The 12172-nt window shown below is 48.0% G+C and overlaps 1 protein-coding gene across 1 annotated transcript; it reads left to right on the forward strand.

The window, feature by feature from the left end:
* The first annotated feature begins 618 nt into the window (after positions 1 to 618).
* Positions 619 to 11743, forward strand: LOC149341024 (uncharacterized). The gene is made up of 2 exons (XM_089551222.1): positions 619 to 628; positions 11445 to 11743. Exons 1-2 carry the CDS (start codon positions 619 to 621, stop codon positions 11741 to 11743), a joined length of 309 nt encoding a protein of 102 aa, XP_089407348.1.
* The last annotated feature ends 429 nt before the right edge of the window (positions 11744 to 12172 follow it).

Below are 12172 nucleotides of genomic sequence, written 5' to 3' on the forward strand. Positions count from 1 at the left end.
GCTACGCTTACGTGTCTTGAGTAAAAGCGCTGCGCTTACGAAATAACAGCGCACTAGAGTTCATATATTTCTTTTCGCACATTTTGTTAGCTTTGAACGCTAATTGCCAGTTATTCTCCAAAATAAACTTAAACGACCCACGCAAAGCGGCGCGCACAAGCTCGATAGGACAGAAACTATCTGTGGTCTATCGTTTATAGGGGTTTAACGGTCCAAAGCAACTCAGGCTATGAGGGACGCCGTAGTGGAGGGCTCCGGAAATTTCGACCACCTGGGGTTCTTTAACGTTAATTAAAAGACTAGCGCATAAAACTAGGACAAAGACAGAGAAGGAGACAGGACGAGCGCTAATTATGCGCTAGTCTTTTAATTAACTATGACACACCAACTAGCCCAGCTTTCTGCCTTGATTTATTTAACGTGCACTGACATCGCACAGTACACGGGCCTCTACAATTTCGCCTCCATTGAAATATCACCGCCGCGACCGGGATAGAAACCCGCGTCTTTTGGGTCAGCAGCCACGCGCCATAACCACTGAGCCACCGAAACCATCTGGGGATTCCATACGCAATACGCCTGACGTGTCAAAACCTGCTCGAAGCAGAAGTTGCCAGCATGTATCGAGGTAAGTACTATTCCATGATGCCCTCGTCACCTTTTCATTTTCTTTCCCCGTGGCGCGAATGCTTACAGTCGTTGCGCAACGAACGGAAGACTCCTCCACTCGAAGAAAAAACACTAGACGTGAACAAGAAAGGGAAACAACACAAAAGAAAAAGCAACATTGAGGTTCTTTCCAAACAATACTTGAAACTGCCTGGCCAAGCTCCATCACTGACACATATTGTGTTACGCCAAGACACACCTACTCATTTTGGACTAGGATACGTGCACAAGACATGCACTCGATTAAAATAAAGACAACTTCATGCAACTGAGCTGCACTCTGAGCTCGAGAGTTTTCGCCGTTTTTATGGGGTCGGCCGCAATTGCCGCTTCCTGTGTGTCGCAACCAAGTAATTCCCGAAGGATACTGCAGCGTCTGTTGTCCCACGCACCGCACAGTGTGGGCGATGGTCCGTGCCGTTGGCCCTTACTCGCTCCGTCCTCGCTGTTGTGGCTCCAGTCCGCCTGGCAGCGCCCCAAATGAGTGGAAGCTGGGTCGGTGACACGGTGCCCCACGACGAGCTGCGCAACGACGTCAGCGCAGAATGGCAGCGGAGTCGATCGGCAGTAGCTGCAGGAGATTTCAGAAGTGGCAACTACTACTCGCCTAAAGGGTGGGAAGAAAGCATACGATCATTTTTTCTTCAGCTTTACTATTGAAGAAAGTTCCGTTAGTTGGTGCTTGTTGCATAGCTCCAACATGGCACCAAGCGCAAAGGCACAAAGGACAAGGGAAAAGGTTCTCATAGAACACAGCGCTGAATCCAGTGAGAACTCAACGCTCTGTTGTTGTTTTTGCTGTTGTTGTTACCGTGACCCTGTCATGTACGAATTTCCTTATCCTTGTATTTTGTGTCTTCGCGCTAGTTACCATGCCGCTTTCTCAATTAGGCGTATTTGCCAGCACCAGACGGATATAATGAATGACTTCAGCACTATTGCCCCAAGTCCAATGCAGGATAAAAGCCTCTCCCAAGTACCTCCAGTTAACCTTATGAAAATAATTAGAATTACAATGGGAAGGGGCGCATTTGGTAGGTTTTCTCAAATCATGAATGACAGTTTACCAATATCCCTCTAGAGAAAAGTATATAACAGCTGTTATAACGGTACTTACCACTGGGGCAGGAACGCGGAGACCAACAAAAAGGGTTCAACTTGAATTGAGGACAACGCAGCAGACTATCGAAACGAATATGATAGGTGTAACATTAAGAAACATGAATAAGGCAGAGTGGGTGAGAGAACAAACGCAGGTTTGTCGAAATCAAGAGGAAGAAACGGGCATGTAATGTGAAGGCAATGTAACCGATGGTAGTTAAGGCGACAGGGTCACTTTTCAAACAACCAACTACCTGTCTACGTGCGTTTTATTGTGGCTTTATGCTCTTTTGACTCAACCAAATCCATGTACCACAATAAAAACACTGATTTTTTATTACTTTTATCTCTCAAGGATTAGATTTACGGTCACTTTTGGCGTTGTTTCTGTCTATAAAATCAAAAGAGACCATTGCTCGTGTCTAATTTTGGTTCAGCAAAATACAGGCAAAGAATTGGCCTTCTGTCTTTAATCAAGGGGAAGCTTTGGGCTAGTTGGTCTGACATGTTGGAGAGGAGGAATAACCGCGAACTTGGACAGGACTGAAGAACCGCTCGTCCTGTCCTCTTCTCGTTCTTCAGTCTCGTCCAAGTTCGCGATTATTCCTCTTCTCCAACATGTCTTTTATCACTTTGCAGATAATGGCACCGTCGTTACAAGTTGAGATCAAAGAGCCGACACTAAAAAGTAACTTTATTACGAGGTTTTTTGTTTCTTCAACATTCGCGGACTGATTTGTTCCATAGGCGCGACATCCATAGTCATTTTTCAACTCATCATTGTGTTTCTTTGCCAGCAGTTTAGTTTCCTAGCTTTTATTTTAGTTGCTGCACTGCTCAGACCACAGAGGAATCTTGACGACGGTCAACTTCTCTCATCTGGAAGAGAGTATTACGACTTTACGGTAGCCCAAAAAGCTTCTTTAACCTTGGCTCTTGATGTGTTATCGACGCTTTATATTATCAAAGCACCTACAGTTGGCATGCTTGCTACCTATGTTACTAGAGATGACAGAAGCCAACAGCCACAGAAACCAAGGGGCACAGGGTTTTTTTTTTATCAATATTTTTATTTTGTGGTGTTGATCAATTTAGAATATTACTGAATATGTTATCGCTTAAAGCTAATTGATAGAAAAGCAGAAGAAAAAACAACCACATGCCGCCGGTGGGATCCGAACCCACGACCTCCGTTATTTTTAAACTTTGCTCCCATATGATGCGAATGATGGTTATGGTTATGGTTTACGGGGTTTAACGTCCCAAAGCGACTAAGGCTATGAGAGACGCCGTAGTGGAGGGCTCCGGAAATTTCGACCACCTGAGGTTCTTTAACGTGCACTGACATCGCACAGAACACGGGCCTCTAGAATTTCTCCTCCAAAGAAATTCAACCGCCGCGGTCGGGATCGAACCCGCGTCTTTCGGGTCAGCAGCCGAGCACCATAACCACTGAGCCACCGCGGCGAATGAAAACGGAAATGCTATCATGGAGCTTAAGAGCTCCAGAGTTGTTCATAATTACGTTTTTACTCCAACTCAATTAAGAAATGTCCAGTTTCGGTCATAGAATTTTGTTACAAATTGCTGGTAAGACATTGGAGGCTTTGCCTCCGGTTTGGTTTGGTTTATGGGGTTTAACGTCCCAAAGCGACTAAGGCTATCAGAGACGCCGTAGTGGAGGGCTCCGGCAATTTCGACTACCTGGGGTTCTTTAACGTGCACTGACATCGCACAGTACACGGGCCTCTAGAATTTCTCCTCCAAAGAAATTCAACCGCCGCGGCCGGGATCGAACCCGTGTCTTTCGGGTCAGCAGCCGAGCACCATAACAACTGAGCCACCGCGGCGCCACAAAAAAAAGGTGGCCTGGTTGTTGGCTTCCTTCTTTTTAAATATACTTTTAAGAAGTATACAACGCAGGAAGAACTGCGATACTAGAAGAGATGCTGCAAGCATGCAAGTTTATGCTCAAAAAGCCAGGGTGGTGTTTACTTGCTTAGAATTCACCTTAACTCCATGCACTTCTTGGAGTCAGGACAGTCGAAGTATTTCGCGTTGTCGGTTTGTCTGCTCCCACCATGGCAGGTGCCCACTGTGGCAGGTGGTAGTTGATCAATTAATGACTGGTCGCAAGAAGGTCTCACAAGCCCCACCTGTGACAGCACCTGCCATCGCAGGGCAGTGGCGCACCGCTTAACCGCTACACCACTGCGCAGGAGTGGTATGAGGATTTCCAGGGGTTATTGGATGTTAAGTAGAGAATGACCAATTCTGCATATACTGGCCTTAACGCATTGACGCTATCACGCCGTACCCTTTTGGCGGAGCTTAAGTGCCCCTTCAACCATAGAGTTTCTTACTATTACCTAGAGGGAAAGCTGGCAGCCCGTCTATGGGAGTTTGCATGGCGACCCCTCGAGACCACTTCAGCCGCCATGGGCGCTCAAAGCATCATGGGGCGGTGAGCTACTTGTTGCGGAACTGCAACTTTTGGCCAAAAAATAATCAAGAAATAAAGCTGTTTGATAACTACAAACGTCCTAAGATTGAAAATCTTGTCTAATGATTGCAACAAACGAGCAGAAAAGCATTTAAGTGCAAAGTTTGCCCAAAATTAGAGACGACTCGCTCTCCTATTGGCCTAGTAATGAACACTATAAAAACTAATATTTCGTACTTAACAGGCGCAATTTTAAAAGTAAATATGTTTTCAATAAAGATGTTGTTGCTTGAATACTATAAGAGGTTTTTTAATGGCATTTCAGAAAAGTGAAACCTTTTATTGGCGTCGTGTGTCGTCGCGTTTTCACTACTATGGGTTTTGCACACTGCGTTCGCGTGAAAGTCGTCTGCGCGTTTTCGGAATGAAAAATCTTAGTAGTGCCACTCCATGTTCCCGAAAAATTACGACTGTGCCTCAACAAGTAGCTCACCGCCCCATGATGCTTTGGGCGTCCATGGTGGCTGAAGTGCAGCGCCGCCAGCTTTCCCTCTAGGTAATAGTAAGAAACTCTATGCCTTCAACCTTTTGTTTGCTCGTTGCCCACCTGTGGTGCAATACTTCGGCTGGCACTCGCTTCCGCTGCTTGAACGCTGGGGTCTTATGTGATACACCAACAAGTAAAAGCGCCCGGCGCAAAAGTGAAGTACGTGCTGTTTAAGCTTTCCGGCCCGGTCAGTGAGTCTCTTTGAAAGGGTGTGGTCGCGCAGCAAAAAGCTACACGCACGCACACGCGGGACCACTCGTGACGAGAACATATAAAGCCGCGCCACTAGGAAAACTGCTGAAAGCATACGGGCCCAGCGCCAGTGCGGTAACTTCCTTCCGCACGCCCGCCATCGGGCACACGCTGAGGTTATGCTCCTTTGCAGTGCCGCACGTTCTACTTACCTGCTCTCTATTCTACAATAAACATTGCGGTTAAGCAGCCTAACCGCGACGGTAAGCAGCTATTACCTAACCTGTACATTAGAGGCCGTGCTTCGACAAAGGGCTCGAGGTTAGCCCTCACTGGGTTATGCACTGTCTCTCTCTCCTTCGCCTGGCGCCATCTGCTCGTCAGAATGAGAGACCGCCAGCTTGGCTGGTAAGGAGCGCGTAGACGCTTCTTTGGAAGCGCCGGCGAAGTATATGAACTGTAGCAGGGCAGAGAAGGAGAGCGGTTCACGGAAGCAGCGGTGCGAGGGACGATAGCTTGCTCGGGGGGCGCCCCGCGCGCTCGCGCACGGTGGGGGCGGTCGCTGGCGATGTCGATTAACCCATTTCGGCGCCAAAACACCGACGCCACTCCGGAGAGTCATCGCCCTGCCATCCACCCCGTGTCCGAAAACTTCCCGGGGCGTCCCCGAAAACGGAGAGTGGTGCTCCATTGTGTCGCCAGGGGCGGGCCCCGTTGCCGAAAAAAAAAATGCAGAGGTCTAAGTGTGTGTGCGTGTGTGTGAGTGAGTGAGAGGTGCTAGCCGTGTTTGAGATGGAGGGGTAAGAAAAGAAGTCGTCGCCGCCACTCACGCCCGCCTCAGGTACGAGGAGGAGGCCAGGCTATAAAAGTGAGCTGCAGTGATGTCCACCGACGACTGTCACCGTCCTCAAGACGAGATGCGGTTACTGGTACGTACGTCCACGGGCGCTATTTCGTGCCATCTTTTTCTGTTTTGCTTTTTTCATAGGTTTGAAAAAAAACCTGGTAATCGGCAGGGTCAGCAGCTTTAAGCTGTCTACTGTCTCTGCAGCGCAGGCGGCAAATCAACTGCTCTCACTAATCGTTCCAATTCCTTAATATACTTAATTCATCGGCAAGGGGAGGACGATCCGTACAGGTGATCTTCGTCTGTTTCCAACGCAAGTAACGAAAGTGACTTGCTGAAATTTGCTGTCAGATCCATCTTCGCATATTACGCTAGAGTAAAAGCAAGCGTCTCTGTACAGTAAGCACCAAAGTGATAGGCACAATTTTTTTTACGCATTGCTCTTCGTACAGTGAATTCTAATGGAGTCCTCAGTCGACATAAAAAAAAAATCCGTGTCTTCTACCGTCGCTGGTAAACCACTGTGGTACGCAAATCAAATGATACGGCAGAAGTGATCCAGTTCGCCTTTCTTGCCAACTCGTCGAAGACGGCTTGGCCCACGCCTTCATTCTGTACCTGCCATCATTGCGGGCCTAGTTTTTGCGAAAAAGGGCTACAGCTTAGCAGACAGGGAGAAGAAAATAGATGCGCTGATCCTAGCCCGGCATTCGCCTGCAGCAGCGGTGGCTTGTGTGAGATTCTGGCCTCTCACGATCCGATGGATTACCACTGCAGCAATAAGCAACGGCGCTTGCAACTGTAGAAGGAGGTTCAAGCAAGATGGCGGCCCTCGTAAGCCGGAGTTTCGCTGCTTAGTGCAAACAGAATTTCTGCCTCTATTACTGCTAAGTCACGGAGAAGATGACAGAGGACCACCTTATTTTTACCAAAAACGGCGTGTCATTAGGCGTTTAGACGCTGACTCTGCAAAGATAGGTGAAACATCAGTACAGAGAGAGGAATTTCTGTGTTGCGGTTCGCTATCAGCGACTGCCTGCCCTGATCCGCGCCCGCTAACCCGTTGAGCGATTCGCGCCCACCGCAGCTGGCGACTGCGGTCGTTCTGGCGGCTGTGTGCGCCGTCCACTGCGGCGGCGGCGGCTGGTCCGGCGGCGGCGGAGGCGGCGGCTGGAAAGGAGGAGGCGGAGGAGGAGGAGGCTGGAAAGGAGGCGGCGGAGGAGGAGGCTACGGCGGAGGTGAGTGCACCGCATACTGGCCGTCCCCAATAATACAGCTCTGCTGCTTTTAATCACAACTAGTGTAGTAAAGATGGCGTTTAAGAACAGAAATAGCAACGTAGATTACAGAACAAGGAAAGGTTTATGACATCCTTGTTGGAATTAAACGAACGAGTAGGGTAAGGAAGCGTACGCAATCGATGACAGCGGAGGCTCGAATAGATGAAATAAGCAAGTTTTTTCCGGGTTCGGTTGAAAGCGGTAGGAGCGAGACAGGGTAGCTTGAGATCACTGCAATAGCGCCTTATTCTTGCAGCGCCCTTACCTAGAAGTGAAAGGAAACACAACAACACTGAAGACACATTAGTGTAGGCTGCCAACTGTTTGTTTGAACGAGCAAGTCACATGTTTATACGATTCAGAAATAACATAATGGTCCCATCGCTAATGCCAGGAACAGAGCAATACTACTGCAATAAAAGCGCCGTGTGTTGTATGTCTTTCTATGTCCTTGTTTCTTTGCGCTACGTTTTTACTTTTCAAATATGAACCAACAAGCCCAAGCATACAACCTTCTGAATAAAATGCAGCTCTCGCGGTGAACCAAAAAAGAAAGTGTTAAGCATATGTGCAGAATCGAGCCGTATCGGAACTAGCTATGATTATTTGAGTAAACTGGAATTGAATAATGTGGCTAAAGAAAGGGATGAAGGTGCCGTAGCAAAAGTAGTGCCCTGCATTCGAAGCATAGGCAGTGCTAAAGCGTAAGCGAAAATAAAACCTATTAAAAAACAGAAACAAAATAAACAAGTTCGTAAGTTTCAAAAAATTTCATTGCTGCAGAGAGCAAAGTAGAAGTTGCATTAACACAAAGCCACTATTCTTGCTCATCCAGCCGCAGCGGTGGCTCAGTAGTTATGGCACTCGGCTGCGGACCTGAAAGACGCGGGTTGGATCCCAGCCGTGGCGGTCGAATTTCGATGGAGGCCAAATTCTAGAGGCCAGTGTACTGTGCGATGTCAGTGCACGTTGAAGAACCCCAGGTGGTCGAAATTTCCGGAGCCCTTCACTACGGCGTCCCTCATAGCGTGAGCAGCTTTGGGAAGTTAAACCCCTATAAACCAAACGATACTGCTCATCTCAAGAGCATCTGTTACTACATCTATTATATCGCGCGCAACCACATCGCTACTCCTGCAAAGCATCCTGATGGTACTCAGCACTACTGCTCTTGCAGCGACTCTTCACCCCTTTCTTAACCGCATCCAACTTTTTATGTTCTCCGTGCTTAATCTGAAAAAAAATAAATAAAGGTTTTCGGCGTGTCCTCTACCATCTCTATTGTTTTTGCTTCACCATGGCAGTTGTCTTTTATCATAACGCATGATTAGGTTTCCAGCTTTTTGACGACGAGTCACGTGTTGCTGTTTATGAAATCTATAATTGTGTGACTGGCTCGTTCGAATAACACACTCGGTAGTGTGATCGTGAATGTTTCCGTATGTTGTTTCCCTCGCAATCTTCACGTTTTGAACATCCACCAACCCTCCCGGCAGTCTTCCAAAGCACTTAACCTTGGTGAATATTATGATTATGACGATGACATTTACGGACCAAAGCATTTGACCTTGGTGAATATGTGAATATTATGATGATGATGATGATGAAATTTACGATGTCGGCAATAATGATTACGGCAGTGGTGGTGGTGGTACGTCAGGAAAATAACGAAAGGAAACAGCCAAATGTAAAGCCTCGGTAGGCCTTCACACTGTACTGGACTAGGAGCTCCTGTGTTAAGCACTTACGATGTTGAGCACTATTTTAGCCATTAGCAAGCACCAGAAGGGTTTGTTAAATGTGTGCAAGAACTCTGAGGAAACATCCGCCGGATTATTGTCGTTTACTGCCGCCGCCGTGGCTTCATAGGCAAGCGCACTCGTAGAGCCTCATGTAACAGTTATTAGTGCCGGGTACCGTCGCGTCCAGCCTTGCAACTGTTAGTGCGAGTATATCACATCGCAGAGGGCGTGAAAAGTGCGCCACTGTCGTTCGGATTCCTCTTCCTGCGTTTTTTACGGTAAGAAATTAGTCCACACGCGATAAAAATCACTTAGTAACGGCGTAGAGAGCTTTTCGGGTTTGTCTATCTGTCGTTAGATGGTGAAGAGACGACAAATGAATCAAGTGACATCGGCGTCGTTCTTATGTATCACATGACATGTGTGCGCTTAGGCACCGTACAGCGAATCTCACGTTCGGCAACACTGCTACTGCAGAATCATAGCACTCGATTTAAGGGCGTAGAAGCTCTCACCTTCTTTTTTTGTTCACAGTCGTTTGTTCATGGCCTCTTTCGTAGGGCTTCAAAAAAGCTAGTCATTTAAATCCTGCCAATCTAAGTTATTAAGGACACAAATGTTAAGTTCACCTTGTATATCTGTCATAAGTTTACCCGTGTATTTTCCTGCTCGCATTGCCTACAACAGAATGCGATTAAGGTTAAAGAAAAGGCACATAGTTTAAACTGCATCAGCTTGCTTTACAGCACTGGTATACGGAAAATGAGTCACAGTGCACAGTGCATTACCCAGTCCGTCATTCTCACCATTCTCCTGCATCCCACCAGCTACAAGCCCTAAATGTGAAATGGGAACAATCCCAAAAACTAAACAAAAAATTCACAACAGCAAAGTGTCCCCCGGGATCCCGGCTCTGAAGCCAACTGCACCACACCCACTCTATTTTCTTGCTTTCAGAATCCCAAACCTGCAAATAAACTTTCACAACCAGCCTATATATCTTCGTCTTGAGTAAGGTAATCACTTAATGCCACAAGTGAGCAAATCAAGGCCAGAAGATGCAGAAATAAAAAAAAGGCGGAAAATGAAAAATATCTCGGCAGAGCTCTACAACCAACGCTTGCAGTTGACCTGCTACGTTGCAGTTCATGAATCGTGTGAAAGACTTTCGCAAGGTCTTCTATGAGAATTATTTCCTGAGGGCACGTTGCAAATAACAGCGAGGCAATTTCGCACGCAGCTTTCTCATGTTGCAGAGCGGCTTCGGTTTCTCACTACTCTCGATTGTTCTCTGCTCCTCATAACTGAACTTCAGAGCACTCACAACAAATATACATACAATAACACACCCCAAGCGCTGTGACGGGAACTCACAGTGCACATGAGAACATAGGCTACGCGGTGTTCATTCAACTTTAAAGCATGCATTACATGGACACCGAAAGCAGCGCAGCAAAAGCATTGTGATTGAACCAACGTGCACGAGAGCACCGACTGCAACAATACCTGTGCTGTGCTTGCATCTGTTTTTGTGCGCACTCTCAATTTTCAGCATTACCATTATGCGATTAGCCATTTGTTACATTGAAGTTTACTGACGTTTTACTAGAGGTTGACACTTTACTGCTGCTAAGTAAACTTTTCGACGCTTAAGTGTGACCATGAAATCAACGCACTCAGCCGGCATTTCTTTCTTTGTAACCTCTTGACTTAAAGCACTATTTCTGCCTCATAACTGTAGGACCTCCGCCTCTGTATCGCGGCTACATGACCGTTACAGCGTGATGGCAATGACACCGTCTTATTCCTTTGTGCCCTGGATGAAATTCGAACCAATGAAATGTAGAGTGAAAGCACTTTACGTGCCACCGCCGCGGTGGCTCAGTGGCTATGGTGCTCGGCTGCTGACCCGAAAGACGTGGGTTCGATCCCGGCCGCGGCGGATAGAATTTCTTTGACGGAGAAATTCTAGAGGCCCGTGTGCTGTGCGATGTCAGTGCACGTTAAAGAACCCCAGGTGGTCGAAATTTCCGGAGCCCTTCACTACGGCGTCTCTCATAGCCTGAGTCGCTTTGGGACGTTAAACCCCACAAAACCAAACCAAAACCAAACTTTACGTGCCAGTACTCAAATTCTCGATGTCGCCTTGATACAAATCAAATTACTTGGCTTACATTATTCAAGAACCTTTCATCGGAACTTTAACTACCGCTTTGCCGTTCAAGGTACGCCTACAAACAGAAAAGCGCGGACGTTCCTGTTTTCAACTTTTTGTAAACTGCGTTCTTCTCCCGGTCCAGAAGCATATACGGTGTTTTTCCAATGCGCTCGAAATGAAACCAAACCGACATCCACATGGAAACACCACCGCGGCGGCTCACTGACTACAGTGTTTTCCACGAGTTTCCGGGCTCAGTTCTGACCCCGGCAGTCGTATTTTGATGAAGGCGAAATGGTAAAACGCCCGGGTACTGATACATTGTCTCACCAGAACCCAAGCACCATATGGTCTAAATTAATCTAGAGGCCACTACTTCATAGCGCCTTACTCCACATTGTTGTTATGGTGAGAACTTTTCAACCAGACCGAAGTTATTTGGAAACTTTCGCCTGTCCCCTTCAGGTGGCGGTGGCCCCGCCGGCGGCGGAGGAGCAGCAGGAGGAGGAGGAGGTGGAGGTGGCGTAAGCCAGACGTACAAGACGGGATCCACGTACCTGGTCAAGTCCCTGCACCCCGTCAGCACCGGTGGCGGAGGCGGCGGTGGCGGTGGCAAGGGTGGTGGCGGTGGAGGTGGTCACCACGGTGGCGGTGGTGGCGGCCACGGTGGCGGAGGAGGCGGTCACGGTGGCGGAGGGGGTGGATGGTCCGGCGGAGGAGGAGGTGGTTGGTCTGGAGGCGGAGGAGGCGGAGGCTGGGACTGAGACCACCCGGCCACAACTCAGGCTGTCTACCCGAATCAAACGACCCAGCGATCAACGACCCCCACTACCTCGCTCGACGACGACCACACCCGACCTCAAACTTTTGTGCAATAAATCAGCGCGACCATCAGAGCGATCGTTACCATCGAAATCACAAAAACAAAAGGTCGTCTTGCGTGTTTACTCTGTCAACTTTTGCAGGCATGCGGGACGCACTGCTCGCAGACCAACAGTGACACGAAACACTGGCCAGGACGGGGGCGAAATTTTCGCCTGGAGAATATAACATGGTAGCATCTACCAACTAAGGCTTTAATGAGTGGTCTGCAGGTCGCGCCCACAGCTCATCGGCAATGTTAGAAACGGCCATTTCATGGCAAAAATTTAGTCGAGAAGTAAGCTCGTGGCTACAGCTTACGCACTTCAATG

The sequence above is a fragment of the Amblyomma mixtum genome, chromosome 6 (assembly GCF_055824585.1).
Source record: "Amblyomma mixtum isolate Tamu chromosome 6, ASM5582458v1, whole genome shotgun sequence".
NCBI classification, from domain to species: Eukaryota; Metazoa; Arthropoda; class Arachnida; order Ixodida; family Ixodidae; genus Amblyomma; species Amblyomma mixtum.